Source organism: Schistosoma mansoni, chromosome W (assembly GCF_000237925.1).
Source record: "Schistosoma mansoni strain Puerto Rico chromosome W, complete genome".
Taxonomy (NCBI): domain Eukaryota; kingdom Metazoa; phylum Platyhelminthes; class Trematoda; order Strigeidida; family Schistosomatidae; genus Schistosoma; species Schistosoma mansoni.
The window spans coordinates 38,306,007-38,327,520 of NC_031502.1; the positions used below are offsets into that span (position 1 = coordinate 38,306,007).

At 29.5% G+C, this 21,514-nt stretch overlaps 1 protein-coding gene across 1 annotated transcript in view; it reads left to right on the forward strand.

Moving 5' to 3' along the window:
- Positions 1-21,514, forward strand: part of Smp_210510 (subfamily C1A unassigned peptidase (C01 family)) — a gene marked incomplete at its 5' end in the record, with an annotated part of 118,234 nt that overhangs the window by 36,143 nt on the left and 60,577 nt on the right. The window contains 3 exons of the mRNA XM_018789626.1: positions 8,850-8,894; positions 18,880-19,045; positions 20,842-21,045. Coding sequence (XP_018655050.1) covers positions 8,850-8,894; positions 18,880-19,045; positions 20,842-21,045 — 415 coding nt within the window. The remainder of the gene's footprint in view (positions 1-8,849; positions 8,895-18,879; positions 19,046-20,841; positions 21,046-21,514) is intronic.

Consider the following 21,514-nt stretch of genomic DNA (forward strand, 5'->3'; position numbering starts at 1 on the left):
CTTATTTACTCTTAATCGATAATAACGATAATTTGTTAAAATGAGTTTAAACAGTTAACTGTTTATGTATATTTATTTTAGTTAAATAAAACAAACTCATTCAATGTCACATTCTATTTTCTTTTTCAAATGATAACAACATTAGATTTGATTTAATCATTTCATTGCTTGCTTGCTTGTTTTTTGTTGTTGTTACTAAATCATTTGGGGATAGTTGTTAAGATTAGTCATTTTAAATTAAATAAAAAAAGGAAGTAAAGAGAATGTGATACAGATTCAGTTAAACTGATAACAGTTAGTCTGATTAAATGGAAAAGTTTATTATTATTTATTTGGACATATAAATATTGGTACAAGAGGGGGGACCAGATTCTATGTGCGCCACACAAATCTTATTTGATTTGTGTAAGAACTGTGATATCGCCCGGTTGTCCATGTATACATATTTATTTTTGCATAATTTATCAACATTGAAGCAATGATAATGATAATAATAATGAGAATAATATTTAGGATGAAAATAAAAATCAGAAATTAATTGTTTTCTTGTCTTTTGTTCATTCTTGTTACGTTTACCTTTGAACTAAATAGTATATTTATGTTTTATAAATAAATGTAAATAATCAGAGGGGGGTTTTTCATGTGGAGATTTCAGTATTTTTCATAGTTGAAATCATGAGTCAATTGAAGCTAGACCACCAAGGAAAACCTGGAAGCTTTTATTTTTAAAAACAAACAAATAAATAAATAAATGTACTTTTACTGAATCGTTCGTTTAATTATTACAAATAGGCCACAAGTAATTTGTTGTGAAAAACGAAGAAAGAATCATTGTTTAGATAAATACATTCTTTACTAGAAAGGGGGTTTTGTGGAGATTTTAGTAATTTTATATAGTTGAAATCATGAGTCTTTTCTTTCTAATTTTAAACTGTTTATCATCAAAGTTGAAGAAAGTTTAGATGGGCTTCATTATTAATAATTAACATTAATTAGAATAAAATATGAAACCTATGAAATAATATTTTTTTTAAAATATTTAGGATAGAAACGTTTTCTTTGGAAGGTATTATTTACTAAAGGTTTATATATAGACATATATACAATAGCCAATTGAAAATAGAGTAAAACTGAGTCAAATCACTTTGAAATATCAACGAAGAAGACTTAGCGAATAACCAATTCAAGTTTAACGTCTATGTACTCAGACAACATGTTCAATCTGTTATTCGACCTTAATCTTATTACTCCGTCCCATATTCCGTATTCAATAATGTATGATTTTTATTGTTATTCTTGTCTTATTTTTTATCAGAAGAGGTGTTTGTGGATATTGTAGTAGTTTTAATAGTTGAGATCATGAGTTAATTAATGCTAGACCACCATGGGTTCGAATGTCGCTAGGCGGGAGTCCCAAAATAGGACGAAACAGCCGTCCACTGCTTCCAGATTTTCCATGGTTGTCTAGATTCAATTGACTCATGATCTCAACTAATAAAATCACTATAATATCCACATAAACCCCTTCTGATATTAATCAACATATGCTCACTAGTGACTGGCTTCAAGATGTATTTCCTGGAGATCTAGTGGGAAGCAGTGGACAGTGGAGTTAAACCAGGTCTGTTGTGCGATAGTAACTCACTGAAGACAATGGTGGATGTGTCGCTCAATTTCGTGGATCGCGCGCGAGCGCTTAACCACTAGATCATTGAGCCGGCATCCGATGGTATTAATATCTAACTTTAACCAATCCATGAAGTTGAGCTTCCAGGTTTTCCATGGTGGTTTAGCTTCAAGTGATTCATGATTTCCACTATGAAAACAATTGTAGAAGTTCAGTAGATAAAATAATCGAAAAGTGAGTTTTTAAAAAAAACTTAACTGATACTAATCCGAAATAAAACTATTGGATAGATTTCTACAACACTGTTTACTTCAAATATATATGTGTAAAATAAATGAGAAAAACACCTTTATACACTTAAAACGTTCAAAAGTTTACCAGTTAATAAACATAATTTCAAAACTAATAAAATTTATTCACGTTTTTGATGTTAATCTTAAAGCAAACTGTAAAAACTAAATTTATATCAAGTGTTGTCATCAACAAAGTTCTGGTTTGTTTAGGTTATCAGCTTATGTGTAAAATTGAAAATCATTTTAAAAAAAAATTCGATTATTAGTCTGAAGAAGTCCAGACAAGTTTGCTGGACAAAACGTTGGAAATATTTAAATTTCAATCGCTGAGATTGTTTCAGATATAATTTTTACCCATAATGATTCCTCTATACTTGGCGCCCAATTTTTGTTAAATTATCCGTTCTAATATTCACGAATAATAGTAGAAACCATTTTTTCATTATTATGTGATATTATGTCTGGAATAAAAAGTTATAATAATATAACCTACCTAAGATATTATCACTGAACAGAAACAATAATTGTTTAAGAAAGAAAACTTCACCAGGAAATAATAAGGCATTATTACTGAAAAATGATAAAGACAAACAGCCTTGAAATAGTTATAAGCAAAGATGGAAGGTGGCTATCAGTTGAACCGAGGACGCACATTTCCTCCTATTTGAGACTCGTCAGCTAAATGAACCTGCTGGCCATTATCCATGTTTGCTTGTAATGCTTATGAATTAAGACAATATAGAGACAATACGCATGGTATGCACATATACCAATATAAGGCTGATCAATTGCAGTCCCAAACATCAATAGAAGGATTCAAATAAATAATGCCAAGTGAATTTAGCCTTGAGATGGGTTTGCTAGGAAATTTTATCATAGGTTGCGATAGATATTGTGGATGAAACTGTCAAAAATGACTGACTACAGATATTTTTTATTGGTAAATCTGGGAAAAACCAGTATGGAGTAAGCAGTATTGTGATAAATATGTTTCTGATTCAGTTAGCGGTGTAATCAGGGATGGGCATTTCATTTCACTTGGAACTCGTCAACTTGGTATACCTGGATCCAGATGTTGATAGCAACATGGAGATCGGGACTTAACACCTATCACTTCAAACACAGTGGTGTTATCCATCAAATCACTGAGTGTAGATGTCCACTAAATGAATATCTTACTTTAGATTATCACTCTTATATTTAATATCTATGCAAATTACCTTGTTCAGTTCGTTACTGAACCAAGATTTATTAAGAAAAGTTAATAAATTACGAAAATTACGGAACATTACCATGTTGTTGTGTTGAGATTGTGGAAGCTGAACCACAACATGAGAAATGAAGCATGACCACACGTTATGTCACTCAATATAAACCACTCGTTAAGATGAATGAACAACGATATCAAGCAAGATAACAGTGTTAAATGAAATATGAGACCAGTTTATAAACGAAATAGGTTAATGTTACTGGTAGTTCAAGATACTGTGAAATCAATTACTTTGGCAATTGAGAGAAGATGGTCATGATAATAATCTTCGCACCTCGGTGATTATTTGATCTTTTTAATCGCTAGTGAAACAACTCAAACAGTCCCTTAACAATGTTGCACATTTGTACACTACACATCGCCTCATGAATTTAGAACTGTGAATAATGGGATGTCACGTATTATTTGAGGATAAATCCATTTGAAGTGATGGATACTGGTTATGTCATGGTTGTGTGCGATTTGGAAAGTAAAGAGGTTTCCTTGGAATATCTACAAGGGAAACAACTCATAAGCATATTAAAGTCGGGTGGAGCTTATTCAATTTAGTGGATTAATTTATCCCTACTCAATTGTTCGCAGATTTCAGGGTTTGAAATCATTCACCATTCATATAATAGCGTGAATAAACAGAAAATAGATCATGTATAGATTTGTTAAATTTTATTCAGTTACTTTATGTTGGACAGAAAACTGGGTTAATTGTTTCCAACGTCGTTCACAAAAGTAAAAGTTGTTTAAATGTCCATCGTTAAATAGCTGAAAAACATCGGCTGTGAATTATATGAATTAAAAACAATAAAATATCTGATTGTTTTTTTTAATTAACGCATATTACATTTTCTTGTAAGATAATTCTTAAGATATGATTGATTGATTAATCAAATACTTTAATCTTTCAGTATTCATTTACCTGGTAATAATACGTAGCCATATCTATTTGAATTAAAGAATAAACTTGTATACGTATAGCAATAATCCTTAGGTTTAATATAACTATTTCTCTATTAACTCACCCAAAACGAGAAATATTAAAGATGTTTGCTATAATTTCCTTGTTCAATAGGCTACTTACTTACTTACTCCTGCTATCCCTAGTGGAGCATAAGCCGCCGACCAACATTCTCCAACACATTCTGTTCTGAACCTTCTTTTCTATTTCTATCCAGTTGCTGTTCATTCTTCTGTAATTAGAAATAAAATATTGGTGAAGTAGCTTTAGAAAAAGATCATATTTGGAAATATGTTGCCAATAAGTTCTCATTATAGAATTACACCAATGTGATAAGGCTTTTTTTATTTAAAATGAAAATATGTACCAATCTGGTGATTTTGACCAAGTCGAAAATATTTAAAAGTTAAAATAAAGGATGATGAATGATAAAAAATAGTGAAAAATTTTCGATTGAGAAAGTAATTCGTCAGATATTCCAGTAAAAGCCTCCTAGTTGGATGTTACTTTGTGACAAGAGGTAACAATTATTGGTTATTTATAAATTTTTGGCAAGTTTCTGAATAATGGATCATAAAGACACTTATGAGGAACCCTGTATGATTAGTCCCAATGATATCTTCTGATTATGAAGATTCAATACATTTGATCGAATGCTGATGGTATTAACTAAACGAATCCAAATATCGTTTAAAAATCCCAATCATATTAAAAGACTAATATTTGAACGAAGAATATTCTTTTCGATAAATTCTCTTCAGGTTCTACAATTATATATCCAAATTAATAATCCGAAAAATTGGCCAGGTTAAGGGCAAAGTACATAGTTTAATGCATGTAAATTTAGGAATGTCAAATCAAATAGAATAAAATTGTTAATGTTGATATGACTCATATAGAATGTTAACTTGAATCTGTATATACGTAAAGTGAAAATTTAAGATCTGTGATCAGAATATAAATATGGGTCAGATAGGGTGAGAGAGATATGATAGTGCAATTACAATTCGATCAAGTGGAAGACTAAATGTGTGAAAAATTAGTGAGACGTAATAAGGAGGGATCAATGCGATGTGAATGAATCATGTTTAGGGGGGATTAATAATGATATTTAACCAATAATAATAATAATAATAAAATACAAAGATTTGTGAATAAAGATAAGAGACAATTACATTTGACTACGAAAGGTCATAAGTACATAGTCAAATTAGGTCATACAATAGCTAAGATGATTGTTCATTAATTGGCCTTGTGGTTGGCCAAGGGAGAAGTAGGGGTTGGAGATATTTCTTCTGTACACATAGCTCAGGTTTCTTCATTCTGATGGCTACTGCCTCCGCCGTTTGAAGGACTTTAAGCCTGACAAGCTCATTCTATATGAGTCATATCAACATTAACAATTTTATTCTAATTGATTTGAGAATCCAAATATTTTAAATGTCAATTACAGTTCGTTTTTGTGATACGTGAACCAGTATTAAGCCTTTGGTTGCTGAAATTAGTTATTTGCCTAACAATGATGAATGACATTTAGTTATGTGGCAATGAAATTGCCTAAACATTTGTAAGAAGAACAAGTGAATGACCATCTCATAATATGACTAAAATGTCCCCTATGATTAAGAATTTCAACTTGTCTAAGTAGAAATGTGAACGTTATTAGGCAAAATATAACTTATCACTTTGTTGTTATTACTAAAGGGAACGAGAGCACAAGTGGGCACAACCAAATGTATTTGAAGACATTACAGAATATCTTAGTAAAATCCGAGAACCATACATTTAATACTTCATCTGCGAAATATCCATCAATTGTCTCAGACTTTGTTGTTCCTTCATTTCCATTCCAATCACACACTGCTCTCATTCTCTTCTCTTCGATGTTCTCAAGATTCTGCCTCTAGGCATTCCATTTTCGGTTAGTGAACGAGAACACAAGTGGGGACAATTGAATGTACTTAAACACGAAATTCCAGAACATCTTAGTAAAATCTGAGAACCATACAGTTAATACTTCATTCGTCTCAGATGTCGTTGTTCTTTCGTTTCCTTGCCAATCATTCCCTTTTCTTTGATCTTCTTAACTTTCTACCACCAGGTATTTCACTTTTGATTGATGATACATACTACTTATATTTGTTGACACCAGTAGCGCACACCATATTATCACATCAATAACTTGATACGTAAAGAAAAAAGTATATTATTGTAATTATTATTTCTATATAATCAATCCAAATGAGAAATTCAATTCATAATAAAATGAATTAGAAACGTAAATTACATTCAATAAATATTTATCAGAGGGGATTTTGTGGGGATTTTAGTAATTTTATATAGTTGAAATCATGAGTCTGTTGAAGCTAGACCACTATGGAATCCTACATAAAATATTGACCAACTATAAAGACAGAATGAAAAGAGTGATTACAAAGATTTTTAACAAAATAGTATGAATTCATTTTATTTCATTTGGTTCTTGTCAGGTGCTTACAACCTGTGATATTCAAAAACCATCATTATAAAATGTGTTTACATTATGTATATGAAAGAGTTTCTTTGGAAATTGTTTATAGTTATAGCAAAGGTGTAAATAAACCTAATAGATTAAATATTGTAAATATACGGCCAACGTAAAAGAACATTCTACAACTCTTGCTACAATTAGTGTTGTAGAATGTTCTCTTATAGAAGGTATACATTTACAATATTTTATTTAGTCTATTAAATTTATTTACATCTTTCTTATAACTTAACTGATGTGTGATCAAAACAACTTCCAAAGACACCCCTTTAATGTATGTAAGCTGAACTCGTCTTTTTAATTATCACTATAAATATAAGAACTCTCGTCTAAATTAGAGCGAACAGTTTCACAGTATTTGGGTGCCGAGTTGATGTAAGACATTAAATATTACAGGTAGTAAAAAGTTGACGACAAATAAACGAAATCTTTATCCTTACTCCCTTCAAGATAATAAACAGAATTATGTATATAATATATATAATGACATAGTTTATTTCATACATCAAATATGATTTGCATTAGTTTTCACTCCTGTCTAAATTTTGATTTAGTTGTTATTGTATTTAAATAGTTTATAATTATTTTTCTCTTTTTTTGTTTTTCCAAATACTCAACTCTTCAAAACAGTATTGTACTTTAAATTTGTATCAACATTTCAATACGTTATTTGTTTTTGTTTTGTTTTTTTGTTTTTTTAACAAAAATGTAAATTAGTTACTTTCACTGTCAAGTGTTCTTGATGAATACATATTATTATTTTCATTACAATGTAAACATGAATATGCGTAAATATAAACTTCAGAAAGGGGACATATTTTTGATATTGAACAATTGTCTATATTGAGATGAATAATTTACTCAATGATGAGTTTATTTAAAAGATTATAGTGAATTGACTGAGTTTAAAGTGTTATGACGTGATATATAGAAATGAATAAAGAAATCTGTTAAAATTTACTTGTATACTTTCACTGAAATAATTATTTTTTATGTATCCATCAAATGAAGTAAACTACATCTAATTTGCATTTGTTTTGATAAGTATATTAAGATTGAGATGTTGGGAGGGTGGAGAGAAGATGGTAACTGTCGTGAAGATGATTATTCTGTTTTAGAATTATTTATTTAAGATTTTTTTTCTAATTTTTTTATTTTTTCTACAAAAATAATCCACAATGTTTCCAAAGAATATTGTTGTTTTCCTAATCATAAATGTTACAATCAGAAGAAAAGTTGACATACCTAATTCATATTGACATAAGTTTAATTGAAATATACATAAATCTAATACAAAGATGATTTAAAATAGATATCCGGTTTTTAAATAATGATAAATTATGTGAATTATGAATACTTTACATTATTGTTATAATTAAGTCCTTTTTAAATGGATACAATTGTAAATCATTTATTGTGTTAATTATAGGTATTAGGTTACGTCATTGTGTAAATTAAAGTTTTTTTTATGACTTTATTCTTATCTATTTTTATCTGGTTTAGTTTAATGATGATGATAATTTTTCTTCTAAACACAGAATCATCTGTATTTACTTCATTGGAGAAACGTTTAGGGAATTGATCAGTACGGATACATAATTTACGTAACAGATTGACTTTCGAAATTGTGACAGAAGAGTTTAAGACAACAAATAGTTGATTAAAAAATTGCTCACTATACTGATTAAGTCACATTATAAACTGATTACAAATAAGTTATGAGTCTACATAAATTATATAATGGTATTATTTGATTGTGATCATTTAAAGAAAAACTGAACTCATTTCAGAATATTAAACTTCAGTATATTTTTGATAGTATAAGTTTAAAATAGCTTACTTACATCCAATTAATGGTGTGATTTAATTGTGCCTTCATGGTAGATTATTTCAATCTTCTTATACATATCAATATTGAACATCTTCGTAGTTTTAAAAATCGAGCCTTACAAACACATGGAACTATCTATAAAAAAACATTGGAGCTTTAATGGTAAAATCCTCTTCTTTGAATCTTATTTTGTCAACTACTTTATTCAACTTCATTAAATTAACACAAAAGTTTAAATAACATGAATCCTGTACAGATTTATCCTTTAATAAACTATGAATCTATTTTCATTAATGATTATACATTTAAACAATGTTTTCCTTTTTACATTTTTTTCATTTTCATTTAGAGAATTAGACGATATATCAAGTGATAAATTACATTTGGATATATGGTAAGTCAAACTAATCAATAAAATAATTTTCAAATGTTCGATGGTTTTTTTCATTATTATTCTTTAAATTTCTTCATGAAAGTATTTTAATCCTAGTGTTGTGAACAGAACACGGGTGGGAACAATCGAATGTGTTCCAATACAAAATTACAGAATATTTCAGTAAAATATGAGAACCATAAAGTAAATAGTTAATTTGCAAATGCTCAATCAATTGACTCAATCCTGATCTCTTACTTCTGTAAATATCAGTTCATCATCTCCGATTATTATTGTTCATACATTTTCACACTAACTGCGCTTCGTTCCTGTTCTTTCCTTAATAGTAGGAAACTGTTACATAATTTAATTATGTCTAAATTTTGATTAAGTAAAGTAATGAATACAATTTATCATAGGGAACTTTTTAATTGTGACTTCTGTCATGATAACTATACAAATAATGCATAATTAAATAAACAGATTCAATGAATTATTATAATAAGAGGAATATGAATGTATATAGTTCAGTTACTTAACAATTACATAATAAAAATATATGTATAGTATTAGTCCAGAAATAGATCGCAACAGTTATCATCCATTATTCTCGTCGGGATATAACAATGTTATCAAGACATTGACAAATTTCAATGAACTATTATACATTCTTGGCATAAATGTTCACAGTGATCTTATCTATTTATCAGAAGCTACACTTTAAATCGGTTATCATGTTTTATATAGGTTTGTAAATGTTACACAATTATCATAAATTACTTGTTTGGAGTAGTAATAACCTTACCTAACAACTATATTCAATATTTTAATCAAATTTATATCGAAATGTTAATTTCTTTGCAATGATGTATAGAAATTCATGTTTATTAGTACTAGGTTACTGGCACTAAATGTGAAGGATAGTGAAACTTTCAACACATTTATATGATTAAAATCAAAATAAGAAAAAAATGTAACCGAATAGACCTGTTTATAATTCTAATAAGTTTATATGTATAAATAAATATCATTAAACGAAACATTCATTGCATGATAGAAAGCCACCAATGAACAACCGGCTGATAATTAGTTTTGTAAATGCTATTATATTTTTTGAGCAGATAAGGTTAGTTAATTTTCATGCATTCATTTTGTATAGTAAAGTTTATGTGATTACAAAATCGATTAGTGTTACTACCAACACAACGTATATTACTGTTATTGTAGTGAAGAAACACTCAGGTGGGGATAACCAATGTGTTATTTATTATAAATTATAGAGTGTTATTGTAAATTATGAAAACCATACATTAAATACTCCATTTACCCGTCTTCCATCAATTGTCTCTAACTTCATTCTTGTTGTCATTAAAACTACTCTCTGTTTATGTTTTTGTTCTCTTCAATAAGATTTCTTTATCTTTCTACTGTCAGGCATTTCACTTCTGATTGGAGTTATATACTAATTATGTGTGTCAACATAAGTAACATACACCACATTATTACTTAGAATAATATTGCAAAGCAATTAGAAATCGAAGCAAGAATTAGTTCAACTGTAACTGTTCATACCATTTATCAATATAATTGTACAACTTAGCCTTAAAATGAATGATTTACATAAAATTTCCGACAAATAAATATAGCAATTAAGTAATTACATTTTCATAATTTAAATTCCTTATGTTATACTAGTGGGATGAATGGGACTAGAAAACAATCAGATTTCATTACTGTTTGATAAATATCTAATATTGATAACAATCTACTTTCAAAATCAATAAAGACATTTGATTTCCTTGAAAAATACAACTATCTTCTATTTATCTGAAGAAACGTCTGAAGAGAGCATCAAAAATCTTGGAAACTAACTATCTTCATAAATTTTTATGGGTATCTTTCATCATTTATTGATTTATAAGCAATTTAGATTAATTTTAAATATAAAAAATGTGGTTGATGAACCTTATTTAGTTTACTGTCGACTAAAACTAAGTCTTACAATTAGAAGAAAACGTATGAATGTTGATAAACGATTTAAAGTTTCTAGGTTTGCTCCTGTCCTTTAATTACCAAATTACTGAATTTTATATCGAAAATAATACAGACCTAACTGATAATGTTCGTATAATAAATTTTTTTCAAGTATTGTATTCCATATCAGTGCGAAAGGAGTAAAATCGAGTACATGAATTGTTATGAATTAACTCGATTGTCTTAATAATAATCTGTAGCCTTGAATACTGAAGACACCTTAGTTTGACTCCCTGATAAGTTATAAATACCTTTTGATGATGAGTCCAAATTTAGGATGAAACGTTCACTTAGTTCTCTGGATTTCTAAATAGTTTTTCAAATGATGTAAATCTATAAGAAACATCACCTGAAAGATAAGTTTGTCGAATTTATTTTTATAGATTCTGTGGAATAGTTTTGGTATAAATGGATAGTTATGTGTATTTTTTTTATCTCTTTCATCTCTGAAATTACTAATGCAAAATTCACATGTTTATTTTTTCAAGTTCATTATATTTCCATGTTTCTAGTTTTTTCTTCCGGAAGTATGTCATTCATTAATAATTAGATACTTGTATATGATAATGCGTTGCATGACCATTCAATTATTAAAACATACATACTTTTAGTATTCTCACTCATTTTTTTCTAGAAGAACAAACAGCATTGTCATTAGATCAGTAGCATAAACAGCATTAATCTATTGACCTGACAACATGGATGAGTAGATTTTAGTTGTTAGTGAAAAAAACTCAAATCACGTGACAATCAATAAGCAGAAATTAGACAACACCAAATTTGTAAAGCAGCTATCCCTTTTTATTAAAATTAAGATTCGTAGATATCTAGATTTATTTAAACGATGCAGATCAGTCATTCATGATTAAGAGATAAAGTTCAATATTCTGAGTAAAATTATTCCATATAGTAGATCTGTGAAATTCAGCTCTCAAAACCAAGAACTTAATCTACATATTAACTTTGTATATAGAATAGAAAATTTCTAAATAGATTAACAAATACTAATAACTTGTACAATAAATTCTGTTTTTGTACATTAGGTGGATCATTTTGATGATTTTTGTTTCTTCTTTTAAACTTCAATAAAGTATAAGCTGATTGAAAATGGATGTATTTTTCACTTAATTACTTGAGAAGTAATGTTCATTAATGATTTTATGTAGTAGGAAAAGAAGTAGTTTTTGGACTTAAATCCTTAGTCTTTTATAACTTGTAAATATCATAGTTGTGCATTTCGACAAGATTCAGTCATGGTAAATCGTTACTCTATTTGGAAACTCATCTATTCAAAGTGTATATCAAAAAATATTTTACGTAAGGTCTTACATTTGTAACACAAGGTTTACGCATTAAATGGAGTACTGGGTAGTATTTGAAGTTAAGTAAAATAGAATACTATGACGAAACTCTGTTCAAAAGTTTAGGAAATTCATTCCATGAATCAACTTTCTTATTTAACCAACTTATAATGGTTAATTTATAATCAAGAGTAGGATAGAAAAACCTGTCATCTATATAGTTTGATTAATAAATGGATATATTTCTCAAATCCATCAGTCGTACACTTTCAATATTATTCAACATTGTCATTGGAATGAAACCCGAAGAAATAAATACATGTATTTCAAATAATTGTAAATTATAAATGTAATACGAGTAAAATGTTGTAGATATTAGGTAGAAATAAATGACAATTTATTTATATCGAGTGACTAAGTGCGTGCCCTGTTTAGTATATGAGCGCCCAATTAGAGAGCAGTGATTTATCAATCGCCCTATGATACGCAAAATTGTATCAGCAGTCTCGAGTACTTATCAGTCCTGCTATCTACCTAGCCCAGCCAGTTAAGTCCAGAACACCAATAACAGCCTCTGCATGATGAATCATTATTCTCAAACATACTGGGTTTATATACCAAACAAACTGACCACATCATACCATAGAATAGAAAATAACATTTATACAAGTTTTGGCCAAATGTGGCTGTGAATAGGGGAAACAGTAATCAATAGACTGGGTATAACTCAAGAATGGTAAATAGTATAATAATAGTTCATAGGTCAAAATAAAGCTTATAATAGAATGGACACGAATAAGAATAGTTTAGTTACTTAACAATTATACAATAGGAAATATATATATATGACATTGGTCCATAAACAGTTCTGGAAGTTACCATTCATAATTGTCCACGGGATATAACGAATTTATTTCTCAATACAATACATTTTTCATAGAAACATCTATTTAATGAAAGCAGTACATTGTAAAACCAAAAGTAAAAAAAGCTAGTAAAATTATTATTTGGATAACGCCACAAGATAATGTGTGACTATTGGGATGACCCTGCAATTTTCTCGCAAGCGACATGACAAGCTCAGGAGTCATCAAGGAGCATTTCAACCAATCAGCGATTAATTAGAAGTTATATGAAGTTATGTTACTAAAATAACGAAAATGGAAAAGTCACATGTGGAGATCCTGATTGGCTGATTAATACACTGCTACTATGTTTAGCAGTATTCTAGAACTTCCAGTAAAACTCAAGGACTCTTAAATTACTATAAAATCCCTATATTTTCTGTACATGAATGAACCCTGTAGTAAAGTGCTTCCCACACACTTTGTGCCTTTTCTATGGTCTTCAAGTCGGTGTATAGTTCTAGCTCGGGGGTACGGAACTAGCTTAGGGAAGCGAATATAGCGTTCAACTGCCAAGACGTAACAGTGACACCAACAAAAAAATTTCATCAACGTATAATAAACTGAATTGCCATAAGATTTTAAATATCACTTCGTAATATATTACAGATTGACCGCTCTTAGCTAAACTAGAGCAGATTACTCAATAAGAAATCATGTTTCAAAAATTTGTGGTCCTAAAGTTGTTGGTCTCTTAAGTGTAGAGTATAAGGTATTCGTGAAGATTTAAATCATAAGGTTGACAGCACGGAATTGTTTCCAATGAACAATCACTGACAATCGAGAAGCACTGAGAAAACGTTTTATAGTAGTACCGGACTATTCAGAACTGAAGATACATGATTTCACCGAGATTTGTATTCAAGAAATTAGGGTCTCGTATTCTTCATTTGATATTTCACTAGGATCAGTCACTAATGCGTACTGAGAAGTTCGTCAGTCATCACGAAGACTCAAAGGTAATAAAAATCACATGCTGATATGTGACTCGCTTCAAGATTCAATTTACGGAGGAAGTGTGACCATTGATCATAACCTATATCAGAAGTGGTGCAGTTACACACTAGTAACAATGTGAGATGACCACACAGAGTCACCAATATTTAAAGTGTAACATATAAATAACTGAATCCTAGCTAAGTGGTTCAAAGATCAGGAGCACGACAGAACACTGAGGGGTAGTGTGTTCGATCCAAATAGAGTGTATGAGCACTACAGCAAAGCCATGAATGAGGGCTAAACACTCATCCGATTAATCCTAATCTCCAGTGATTGTCTTAATAATATCAGTTCATAATTTCAACCGTAAAACTCATCTCTTCAAAGATTAAACCAAATCGCTTTCCATTACCTTGAGAAGAAATAATCTGTATTTCACTAATGTAATATTAGAAATGCATCAAAATTATTCAATCTTCTTGTTTCACACACTAATCCACTTCTGTTCACTTGAATTAACTAATGTATGTTTCGGAAAAGAATTATCATAATATGATATCATAATGTTCTAATTCCTTGCATTGTAAAGAATATTTTATTTTTTCTGAATAGGATCCCTAGTTTATTGAAAATATGATGCCTGTCATTAGAAAGGAATTACTCTGCATCGCGTAACTATCGAATCATTTGACTAGGCAAAGAAGTGTATTGTTATATTATATAGAATGAAATGAAATGGTATTCATACAACAAGAAATGACAATTTCATATCTGTAGTCACTTGCTACAATTAAATATTAACCACCGTACAATATTACTATCACTTATTGACATGTTCATTTATAATTGAAGCAATTAAATGTATCATTTATTGATGTAGATGACTTAGATCAATTGTTTATTTAAGCTAGGTCGACGAATATTCAATAAATGAAAACTAAATCTCAAAGATCCCTTATTGCTTAATATCTAAGTGCTTATCATGAGAGGCCCTGGTGTTTCTGAACTCGGGCGACAGTGACGCCAATGTGGGACATTGTTTTGGTGGTGTATTCGTAAAACGAAACTGCTAAGCTGTTTTAACTGATTTGCACTGGTTTTCAAGCTAAGATAATCTCTTTATGTATAGTACGAAATGTTATTTATAGGCTGAAATGTTGTAAAATTGTTTTAATGAAAAGTATGTTATCATAATTACATGTATATTACGAGAATTAACATCACATCGAAGAGGTTGAATAATTTCAAATATTTCTATTTTTGGGGGAAACGAAAATAAAAGTTGAGATGACCAGCTACAATAACTATAACTTAGAAACTGTAAAGAGGTCATCATTTATAAAAATTGTGCAGCTCATTAAAAGCATGATCAAACATGAGGCAGGCCTGAAAATAGAACAAGAAATTCTGTATCATCAGTCATTTAGACTTTTGATATGGATTTTAAGTAAACTTACGTGATAGGATATATATGCAGAAATTTCACTCAGTTAGGTAACTATCAAATTTCGTGTTATCACATTGAATCTACACTTTGCAAAACAACAATACAAGTTTTCAGTATTTGACAGTAAATCTAAAATGAAAGATAACTGAAAAAAAACTTAATTATTAGGCATATTTTATTTACAAATCATTCTCATCAAAGGCACTATAGGCAAAAATGGATAGTGGCTAGCAGTGAAATCCAGGACGCGCGTTTCGTCGTATTTAGGACTCGTCAGCTGGATGTGCTTGCATCTCAGAGTCGATGTTAGAGTTTCACAGTCAATATAAACTCTGAGATGCAGGCACATTCAGCTGACGAGTCCCAAGTAGGACGAAACGCACGTCCTTAATTCCACTGCTAGCCACTGTCCATCTTTGCTTCATTCTCATCATATTTCATTTATGTTCAAATTGGTTTTTCTTGAATCAAATGTTGACCAAAGCATATCTAAACATCATCTTTATACAAGAATATTTATAGCGACATTATTATTCAGATAGTAATATATTTTATATATGTCATAGTCTTCGTATGTTACAAATAGAACATCTGATGTTCTTGAAATGCCTAATGACTTGTATGTTTCATAAATAATTGACTAGATTTATCGTTTAGGGATCGACATTTAACCCCTAAGTAACAAATATAAACTATGACCCATGTACCTTGATTTCTGTATCCAGTTGACATGAGAAATTAAAATTTATGGAATATTTTTCTCAAGGTTTATTATAAATACAGACAGTTAGTAAATGAATTTGATTAGCTTCTCATTCACGCAGATTCCATATTCCGTAATGAACTATTGTTTTCTTTGAATAATAAGATATTTTGTGTAAACGTCAGATCATTTGACCATGATTCATATTTATTTAAGCTCTTCCAGCCCATACTTTGAATATTAAGTCAATAAAAAGTTGGGTTGAAATCAATTACTACAAATGTTCTATGTTCGTTTATTATTAAACAATAAATTTCTCTTCAGTTCATCATAATTTTTAAATTCCCTCCATTCTCTTGTTTTTTTTTCTTCTTTATTTTAACAACCCTTCTTAGTTACTATCAAGTTTTATTTAGACAAAAATATAAAAACAAAATAAAACTTGTTTATTTTGATGAAGCTCAGAGCTCAGAGAACAAAACTCTATCAAAATCAACCACCTGAGCTACAAATCTTCTCCACTATCTCAAAACTTGTTTATAAATGAAACTGTTAATTTAGTCAGTTTATATTTTGATATTTAACAAAATTATTAAAATGATTGATAATATATATAGAAAATTACAAGAAAATTCACTTAAATATCTTGTGTTGACTGATTACTGTTATGTTATTACAGAATGTTATTAGGAAGATAGTGACTAAATTGTATATCATTTATTATAACTAATTGAAGAATAAGAGAATGAAAGGGGGACAGAGAGTTCTTCATTTCAACTTAAATATAAATGTTAAATATACAAAACAATATAGTGGAATGTAATTCTCCTTAGGTATCTTTCTTTCTTTCTTTTCTGCACTCCGATCATCACAATCGTTCTTTGTTTATGTTTTAGGGTAAAAGAAGAATTTCATTAGAAAGATATATATAGACTATTGTAGGCATGCGAAAAATGTACATAAAAGTTTATTATTATAAACAGAATATTTCATATTCATATACATTGCGTGCAAGTCTAATAGAGTACAATGTAATTTTGATAATAAATTAAAAAGGATGCAAACTACCTGGATCATAATTTTAGTTTTTCGTAAATAATCTATCTCAGTATAAGGTTTTGGAGATTGTTGAGGAGTCTCATATTAGGATAAAATGATCGTTCAGTGCTTCCAGATTTTCAGTGGTGGTCTAACATTGATCCATTCATAAATAATCTATATTAAATTACATCATTTTGCCTCAGTAGTAATTTTCACTCTAGATTTAAACCATTAGTAGGAAAAAGTGAATAGAAATGTAACTGAGACAGAGTTAATTCATAAAAGTAATGGGTTATAGGTATTTCTGAAGGAATTATCCTGATTCCTTTTTTGTCACACGGTTTGATGTTATTCCGTGCGAGCCAAATAATAATACACTCGAATTATAGATCTGAATCTAAATATATGGATTATTTTTTGACACTTTAGTGACATTTATCCAAAAGATTTATTTAATTTTGTATTAAGTGAAGACTATTTATGTTGGATAATCATTTAATCTTAAATTTGTTTACATGCAACATATTATGTTCATATGTTCATAGCACTTTCAACTATGTTCTTAGAAACTATCTTACCATGGACTGATAGAAGATATTCCAAATATTTGTTGTCGTATTTACAGCAATCTTACTTACTTACGCCTGTTACCCCTCGTTGAGGAGCATGAGCCGCTCACCAGCATTCTCCATCCGACTCTATCCTGGGCCTTCCTTTCCAGTCCTTTCCAGTCAATATTCATCCTTTTCATATCTGCTTCTATTTCCCTACGTAATGTGTTCTTTGACCTTCCTCTTTTCCGCTTCCCTTCCGGATTCCAAGTTAGGGATTGCCTCGTGATGCACATTGGTGATTTCCTTAATGTATGTCTGATCCACTTCCAACGTCTTTTCCTAATTTCCTTTTCAGCTGGAATCTGGTTTGTCCTCTCCCATAAAACGCTGTTGCTGATAGTATCCGTTCAGTGAATGTTGAGTATTTTGCGTAAACATCTGTTTATAAATACTTGTACCTTCTTGATGATGGATGTAGTAGTTCACCACGTTTCAGCTCCGTACAGTAGAACTGTTTTGACGTTCGTATATTTACAGCAATCGTATCGCTTCAACTTAGACATATGATCAGCCATGTATCTAGAAATATCCACGATCTATTTTTACTTATTGTTTTAATAATTGTAATGGAAGTTGATCGGTTATTTCTAACTTATGTATAGATTTGTTATTTAAATGACACTTCTTATACTCTTCCTTAGGCTGGTCTGATCGTCAATGTATGTGGTCTACATTTGGCAACTTATATTTGGCTTCTGAATTTTTTAAGAACAATTAAATTTAACTATACACCGAAGATTGACCAAAGAATAACATATTAAGTCGTTCGGTAATAGGACAACCGACCGGTTTAGTTTAAAACTAACTCAATAAAATTGACAATACGGTAAATCTATGGATAAATGTATTTAAAATGAATTTACGTCTGAGAGATACCATGTGTTAATCACTGGAAGAATTATGTTTTTGTACATATTTTGTCACAGAAAGTATTATACTTTCAACTTGATTGTCATCACTCTTGAAAACCTTATGAACAACCATTGCTAATTTGGTCAATTGATTTATGTTTCTACTTTCAGGGATCATGATGAAGAGACTAGTGTATTAGAAGCAGTTCGAAGTTTAAATGAAATTCGTGGTGTAAAACAGTTAGGTCGTTATTTTAAACAAGTTAGTCAATCTGCACGTAAAAATCAAACTGGTGATATGGACGATTTTTTAGGTTGTGTCACAATCGATATCAAAGTAAGTGAATAATTGATCTTTCGTTTTGTTTTATCTAGTGTTGAATATATATACAACAGAATCAAACTTATAGAATAATGTTAACATGATTATTAAAAAGTATGATTACTTCAATATGTTCAATACTATTGATGATCACTTCTCAGTGTATAATAATAAAAGGCACTGTGAACTCTCATTGGGGAATTATTTCAATAGTTCATAATTTACCCAACCAATTCTTCAGTCGTTTCTTTGAAACATTGTATTAATCAGTCTGTAAGAAAATTAATTTTAGCCTGATTGAACCTTTATGAATTAATGTATTTCATCTCAACGGTTGTTAAATAATGATTGTGACGTAATAGTTACCCGTCATCATTAATCTATTATAATCTAATGATTTATCATTATACCTCAATAGATTCTCATTAGTTAACAGATTATGTACCAAATTAATCAACCATAGACAAATACAACTTATTTATAATAATTTGTTTCCAGTTTATGTTATTTAATGTATTTTTACTAGTCTGTTACATTTGAGCTGGAAATGTGCTGATATTTTATTCGGTATTCTTTTCAATAGCTATTTTGAATTCATAAGTTAAAAGTGACTGGTGTTGATGAGGATCATTTATATCATTCAATGTTCAAATAAAAGATACCTGATAGATATAACTTACACAGATATAAACAATATTGGTATTCATTGTTTGTCAGTCATCTCTTATTTAGTATGAAATTTAGTCAGAATGATAGTTATAGGTGAAGGCATATTAATTGTTCTTACAATGATCAGTGATAACACAATATCAGGTAAACCTGATTAGGGAAATAGCCGAATCGGTAATAGTTTCTCGTGATTTGAGAATTGTTTTCGTATAAATTCAAGCTGCAGAACAAGCGAGGAAATTTAGAGATTCAGTACATATATGACATGCATAATATGGTTTAAGTATCAAAATTAACTGCACGGTCTAGCGTGGAATGTATTCAGTGCACAAAAATGGCCTATACTTTACTATCTTTGATTCATAAAAATTTTCACATTTTATTTTACATATATTCAATGAAATTTGTCTAACTGAAAGATGAATTTGTTAATTAATGGCCATTGTCACCTTTGTTAACACTTCCATCTTCGAACATTTTTTAGATGTTTACATCACAATTCATACCTGAACTGTATTATTATTTCTATGATTACTTTCTTGAATTCCATACTTTTGATATGTGGATATGGGTAGAGAACTCGCTGAAATTACACTGAAATATATTTAAAGTGGTATGAATTTAGTAATATTCTTACTATGGTCTTTGGTTCTTAGTTCTTTATCTCTTAACATTTATAAATTACGAGAATAAGGAAATTCAGATACCTACTTATGTTTCGTCACTAGCGAAATTACAACTAATAATTGGTGATAGTTCAGCGATTACAGAAGCTTTAAATACAGATAAGAACAAAGGGTATTTCATTATTACAATGATGTTTAACAGTTTACAATTGAACGGTTGTAGTAAATTTTCAGGGAGTGGTGTGTGCTTATTATGATTCAATCTCATTAGAATAGTCAACTAGTTTTCTTTCTGATTCCCTTGATTTCAAAAATCAAATAACGTTATGAGAAAGCTAATTCTTTTGAAGTAGGTTATATATGTTCTGATAGCTCGAATTTATTTCCTATTTGTATAAGTGACACTCAACTAATTTAAAGATCAGATGTAGTTCCTAAAAATGTAAACCATTCTTTTTTTAAAAAATCACTTCTATCAACAACTGATATTAATTCTATAATCTAACTATATTGTAGGATATACCATCTACAGGTTTAGATAGTTGGTTCAAATTGGAAGGTCGTTCAAATCGATCAAAAGTTCAAGGTGAAATTCATTTAGCGCTTAGTTTAAGTGTACAAAATGATTTAAATGAATCTGAACGTGATAAAACTGTGGCCATTCAAGAACATATTCAATTATTTTATTTATTTTCACTTTATCAATTAAAACAAGAAAATGTAAGTTTATTTAATTTGTAACATTTTAATTAACACTTCAATTAAGATCTTATTGGTTCTATATTAAAAATAAAGTAGAGTATTTCCTTTAAAAAAGCTTGGACCAGATTGCCAGGCGAAACGTTGGATTTACTTACAAATATCTTATTCCTATTAAATGTCTTACATCAAGTCGGCTACCAAATACTATGAAACTATTCGCTCTAATTTAGACGGTAGTTCTTATATGAGTAATATATTGTCTACTTATAATATATAAATATTTGAAGTAGTTGATCCCTTTTTTATAAATGAAAAGACGAAGTTGATCTGAAATTGTTAAACTATTCACGTAGTTGTTCTTCTTTTCTAAATGTTATGTTTTAGACATTTCCTAACTCGATAATAATCGTTCGTCTATTTTTTATAACTTATGTGAGTAGTATGAATTGTATAACATTAAATTTTCAGTTATACTTCTTCCAAATTA